This window comes from Bidens hawaiensis, unplaced genomic scaffold (genome assembly GCF_021521415.1).
Source record: "Bidens hawaiensis isolate Kalapana, Puna unplaced genomic scaffold, B.hawaiensis_p1.1 tig00056415_1, whole genome shotgun sequence".
NCBI lineage: Eukaryota > Viridiplantae > Streptophyta > Magnoliopsida > Asterales > Asteraceae > Bidens > Bidens hawaiensis.
In genome coordinates, this window is record NW_027500168.1 from 17245 (window position 1) to 24126 (window position 6882).

The following is a 6882-nucleotide window of genomic DNA, read 5'->3' on the forward strand; positions in this document are numbered from 1 at the left end:
AGGAGTTTTAAGAGTTTTTTAGTTTTCTCTCTAAAGGTGAGTTTTCTCTTGATCCTTTCCCTATATATATATAGGGCCCAGAACTCTTGTTTTTTTTAATCCAAAATCCATTTTTTGAACGGCAAACGAATCTTTCAAATGAGCTACTGGCTAAATTCACCGAATCGGGATACACTTGTCTTTTGATCTGGGAAAAACCTTCACATAAGGCCAACGCCCGTGAATACTTGCCCGAAGACATGAAAGTACGGTGAGATAAAACCCGTTCAGTTTAAGGATCCAACTAGTGTAAGCTACATAATCGCCTAGCCTCCCACTATCACCCTGGTGCATCTGAAACTAAATGTTGTGGGCAAGAATCGAACCTAAGTCACATGAAACACCAAGTCTCTTGCTTACCATCCCCCCACTAGTTCATTGGCCCATAATCCATTTAATCAAGCTTAAGTTGTTTGGCCTAAACCAAAATTAAAAACTAAAAGAATATAAATCAAGTAAAAAAAATAAAAGAATTAGCAGCTTGTTGAAATTTCTCTTTGCCTCATTTTTTTCTTTGCTGTCAATAGTGCTAGGAGAGCCATACAAATTACCAGTCAGTCATTAGCTATTACGGTATTTGATTTTAATATTAGCCATATTTATTGTTATAACGTTAAACTCCGTTTAAAAAATTAGCTTATATATTTCGTTACTTGCTAGGGCTTACGAACCTTTTCATTTCGGCACAGCCGAAGTATTTAAATCCTCGGAGATGGTCCTATTCTCATATGAGTGTGTACATATTAACCATGAGTAAAGGGTTAAATGCACTAGAATGCAGGTTGTCTAACTTTTAGTCACATACGGACATACTTGTCAGATCTGTTATATTGTGCGTCGTTACAAAACAATTATATCATATAACATGTATTACTTCTGAAAAAACACATCACACCAGTGTCATTTCAGTCAGTTTTAATAAAAATTTAATTGATTTGGATTTCCTTATGTTAGTGTTGAATGGATCATATCCTTGTGTGCAAGTGTGTATGTAGTTACTACGTATATTAACCATGATTAAAGATATATAAGAGAAAAAGGTATAGCATGGATAAGCGAAAAGTTAGAGACACTAAATCACTAATGTGATTTTGGGACGATTAAATTGCATTTTTCAAAACTCTATAAAGGAGTATGGTTGGATGCAAGCAGTACACGTCAGTGCACGGGATTCATTCCAGATCTTCCAACTATTTAATCATTACTTTTTCGGTATCACTGGCATGGTCGATGAGCTCAACAAAAACCCTCAAAAATGGATATTGGTACCGGAGACAAAAAGTTGGGAAAATATCAGTACTATACCGTACCGATCTTAAAACCTTAAATAGTTCTGAGCAAATATTTGAATATTAAGATTTCTATATAATTATACCAAAATAAACAAAATAATATATTTTTTTTCTTTCTTCTGATATCTAGTTCAAGTATAAGGTGTGAGAATCAATTTAAACATTTACATTTGTTCTGTTTTTCTAAATATGGGTGCTTGCATCAGTCATTACGAAACCAATTTGAAGTGATGAAAACAAGAGAAGCGCACAAACACTTGTGAGTATAGTAGTAATGTATTAAGACAACAAAGATAGATCATCTTTGTTGAACAAGTATATTCCATTAAAAAACAGAGCGACACTACACTAGTAAGAGACTAGACGTTGCAAAACCACCAACAATAAACGTGAAAATTATAACCGAAACTTACACCAATTATTCCACAAAGCTACAAGCTAGATTAAGTAACTATGTTAAGCCACAAGCATTTGGTATCTTCTAGGATTTGGTTGATAGACGGACTTTTATTATTGAAAATAGCCTCGTTTCTTGCTCGTCAAATACAACAAAAACCCATAGAGAAAAAATCTATTGTTTATGTAGTTCTAAAAATTCTTTATTTCAAATGAAATTAGAATTTAAAGGCTCTCTTACCAATATTATCAACTTTTTAGAGATGACAATATCTACTTCTCTCTCTCTCTATATATATATAAGTATATAACCATAAGTCTGATGCCATCATCACATTCATCTCCTTTAACAAATTCTTGTAATGGCTGCCAAGGTCAATAGCACCCACAAGCTTTCTTTTGCAATGCATACAACTGAACATTGGTAATGATCATCTTCTTGTTACCCAAATTCAGATTTGATTATTATTATTATTATTATTATTAGTTGTTGTTGTTGTATTTTAACCTCAAATTATCACAAACTTATGATTTCATTTCCCCTTCAAATTTTTTCAGTGAAGATATCCCATCTGACATATTGGTTCAAGTTGGTGAATCAAAGTTCCCTCTTCACAAGGTATCGTCACACAATTATAATTTGAAATAAGGGTCGGCTAAATGTACGTACCCCCTCTATACTAAACGCATCTATGGCAAGTAACAGAGAGAGATGAAATGACTAATTTAACGGGAGGAGGGTACGTTGAACATACATGATGCAACAAATGTACCACCCTAGAAATAGAGTTATGTTAAACGTGCCCTCTACGCACACACACTTGGTGGGCCCTGCCCCTCTTCCATTCAGGAAATAATCGCTCACATAGAAAAAAAATATCGTTCAAGGCCGTGACGAATTTAGAAAAAAATCTCAAGGGTATCCAAAATTTTTTTTGAACTGAGGGGCAGTAACGGACCCATAATTTTTTCGTAGGGATTAGATATTTACGCTGTATGCATGTCTAGTAAACTATTCGGGTTGGGTCGGGTCGAATCATTTTTTCATTTGTATCATTGAGGGCCCATAAACCACCTGATCATATTTTATTATTTTTCCGAATGGCTATTAGAATGCGGGTAGGTTGAATCATATTATTATCTCATATAATTATCTATTCATCTAGTTTTTTATTTCATAAGAAAATGTTTATATATTATAAACATTATTTCTATGCATAGTAAGTGTTAGGAAAACGTCGTTAAATATTCATAAATTATCAACTAAATAAAATGATAAATAGTTAAGTAAAAATAAATAAATTAAACCCATAAAGAAGCCAAAATTTGGTTTATCAATCTGTATCTAATTTGACTAGTCAATTATCTCTAGTCCAAGTGATTAGGACGGGTCACTTAAATATTTCGATTTCTCACTTATAGGTGAGTTTCCTTCTAAAGATGGAATGAAAACGATCTAGGGGGTCAATGGCTTGTGAATAATCCATATTAGTTATTGAAAAAAATTATTTTAACTAATATCAAAAAAGAAAATGTTTAAATAAAAAAAAGGACAGAAAGTTGACTATTGATAATATGGGCATATATCAGACTTTACTTTTACACCTACACTCACCCGACCTACCTTTTATGCATTTTCTATATTTAATTCACACTTTTTAAACAAGTATCTTCGTCAACCTGCAGTCTCCACTTTAAGCTCCCCGCATCTTCTACAAATACACCGGATATATTCAGAGCCCAAGTTCACTTTAGGTCTGCTTTGTCTCTAAGGGTATCCTAATACTTAATTAGGGGTAACCTATACATAAAATGGAGAAAAAAGGAAAAAAATTTACACTAATTTTACACTTCACCGACAAAGTTGAGGGGTAACCCGGGCTACCCCTAAGCCTTATATAGATCCGCCCCCTGGTTCAAGTGTACATATAGTTTCAACCTTATAAATAATACAAATCTTAAAATCTCACTGGGCCCAATTCACCCGATTGAACCGATTTATTTGATTCGGTAATGCAGTTAAACCAGCTATTATTCAGTTTATTCGACTGAATTCTTCTGTTATCCAAATAAGCAAGATTTTGTGGAACCGAAAACCGAGTTCACAGTTGGGTTCATTTTTTTCCGGTTACGAATTCACTCATTCAGTCCCTAAAATTCACATTATTATTTTTCGGTTATGGCAGATAATGTTAATAGCAAAGAGTAACTACATAAGAAGATTAATAGTGGAATCAAAAGAACAAGAACTGGAAATTGACCTGTCTAATATCCCTGGAGGTGCAGAGATGTTTGAGAAAGTAGCAAGGTTTTGCTATGGTGTTAAGGTTGAGATGACAGTGAATAATGCTGCAGCTCTGCACTGTGCTGCAGTGTTCCTTGAAATGACTGCTCAGTGCTGTGAACACAACCTTGCTGACCTCACACATGGCTTCCTCACCCAAGTGGCCCTATCTAGTCTCACCGGAGCCATTACTGTTATAAAATCATGTCAACATCTTCTTCCTTTAGCCCAAGAGATCAATATTGTGAACCAGTGTGCTCAAGTGATTAGCAATAAGGTAAATCTTCCATTTCTTGTACAGGAAGTTGCTTGCTATACATGCATTATCCTAGGAGTATTCATGGGAAACTTCCGCTTTTGAGTTTTTGAAAACCGTTTGGTTTCGGTTTTCACAATACGTTTGGCTCGGTTGTCATTTGGACTCCAAATTTTTTAACCCAAAAAAATTGGCAGCTTAATATTTTTTGCTACCGAATATTTAATTCATTATTACCCATTTGGGCAAACTATGATCCTTTATTTTAATAACAAAATTCGTTTTTCGTTTTTTATGGTTCTGTTATTTATTTGGTACATGCAAAACCGAACTGAAAATTCGGTTTGAAATTGTTCGTTTTGAGCTGATTTCGGTTATGTCGATTACGAGTTGGTTATTTCGGTGGCATATACACCTCTACACCATCCTCAAATTTGTACACTAGTATAGTTGTATGTCTCTCACATTATTTAGGCCGTCTAACTTTTGCAAACCACATACCTGTCTCACCTGTTACATCGTACGGCCTTACAAAACAACTTTATATCTATCATACATGTATGACTTCTGACACACCACACCAGTGTCACTTTAGTCAGTTTCAGTAAAGAACTAAAGATATTACAACTTGTGTGATTTACTGTTTCTCCTACAGGCTTGTGATGAAGCAGATTCCCCTAGTCGTTCACCCGCAAACTGGTGGGCAGAAGAACTAACAAACCTCAACATAACCTTCTTCCACAAAATAATCAATTCAATGAAATCACACCGCATGAAGCCACTCGCAATAGCTTGTGCAATCACAACCTTCGCCAAGCGATCGCTGCCAGACTTGGTCTTCAACCATTCTATCGCCGATGCCAAATCTCCAATCACCGATGAATCCAGACACAAACAACGAGCCATTTTGGATTCAATTGTCGATCTATTACCCCTTGAAACTCAACAACCAATTTTTTCAATCAAGTTTCTATGCTACCTCCTCCGATTCGCCAATTTCCTACAAAGCAATGGCAAGAAGCTCGAGAAACTGATATCAGCTGTCCTGGAGCATGTAACTGTCGACGATTTGCTCATACTGTCGAGTAGATTTGACGGAAAGAGATTGCGTGATTTGGAGAGTGTAAGAAGGATTGTGAAAGGATTCGTGGAGAAGGAGAAGAGTAATCAGGCTCCATCGCGGGCAATGGTTAGTGTTGCGAAGACGGTTGATGCATATCTGCATGAGATCGCTAGAGATGGTGCATTGAGCATTTCACAGTTCAATGGAGTTGCTAGTTTGGTGCCGAAACATGTTCGAGATGTCGATGATGATCTCTACCGCGCCATTGACATCTACCTCCAGGTAAGTTTCCCTCCAAAGCGTCCTGTTTGAAAGATCAGCAATTTATGGATCGAATCCTATGCCATGGTTTGAATTAAACGAGTTTAAATTATAAACGAGTTAACACGACAATGGCTGATGCGTCTAAACGTACAGGTTCAACATGTCTGACACGTTTATGACCCAAACAGCACCTTTAGTTGTGGTGTTAAACAAGATAAGCAATTTATGGTTTGAATTATATAAACGAGTTTAAATTATAAACAAGTTAACACGTTAATGATAAATGTGTCTAAACGGGTTCATCTGTCCGACACGTTTATGACACAACAGCACGCTTAAACGAGCTAACACGTTAATGGCAGGCGTGTCTAAACAGGTTCAACCTATCTGACCTGTTTATGACACAATAACACTTAAAAGTAGTGTGTTTAATAGGATGCCATAAGCTGCATATATTTAATTGTGTTAAACTACAGGTCATATTACACCAATATTATTCACTTGGTGATCCATCTTTTAAAAATTGTTAACTTATGATTCAACGCGTCCAATTTCCTTCAGGCTCACCCTAACCTAGATGAAATCGAGCGAGAGAAAGTTTGCAACACGATGGACCCCCTAAAGCTATCGGTTGAAGCGAGGGTACATGCTTCTAAAAACAAAAGGCTTCCGTTACAAATAGTTTTGCACACACTTTACTTTGACCAATTACAAGAAAGAAGTGGGCAAAGCACACCGATGAGTGCTCAAAGTATGAGGCTTCAAGTGAATACAGATGTGAAACTGGCCAAAGAAAATGAAAGACTGAGACATGAATTATTGTGGATGAAAATGTATGTATCCGATATGGAAAAGAGTTGTAAAGTGGCTTCCAAAATGAAGAAACCTACTTTCTTCTCATCCGTGTCCAAAACCTTAGGGAAGTTAAACCCTTTTAAACAAGGATCAAAAGACACTACTAATATTGATGATCATATGGATCGTATGAAGCCGAGGAGGAGGAGATTCTCTATGTCGTAATGAGTACGAAATAAATATATTCAAGTCGGGATTCTTGGGTATCTATGAAGAGAAGATTAATGAAGTGGTAAGCCATGTTATGGGTCACCAACTTTATATAGCAAGATTTTTAAGTCTCTGATTATTACACATATATGTAAAATATCTAAATTATTACTTTATTTGAAAGAAAATGAAATAAAATTGATTATTTTAATATCTAGTATTTTGTTTTATTTTGTTTTATGTTTAACATTAACATTTTAATTTAAATCGGTCATGAAAGTTT

The 6882-nt window shown here is 35.5% G+C and overlaps 1 protein-coding gene across 1 annotated transcript; it reads left to right on the top strand.

The window, feature by feature from the left end:
- The first annotated feature begins 2089 nt into the window (after positions 1 to 2089).
- Positions 2090 to 6614, top strand: LOC143601472 (root phototropism protein 2-like). The gene is made up of 5 exons (XM_077078877.1): positions 2090 to 2152; positions 2278 to 2346; positions 3914 to 4288; positions 4923 to 5612; positions 6156 to 6614. Exons 1-5 carry the CDS (start codon positions 2090 to 2092, stop codon positions 6612 to 6614), a joined length of 1656 nt encoding a protein of 551 aa, XP_076934992.1.
- Positions 6615 to 6882: the final 268 nt, after the last annotated feature.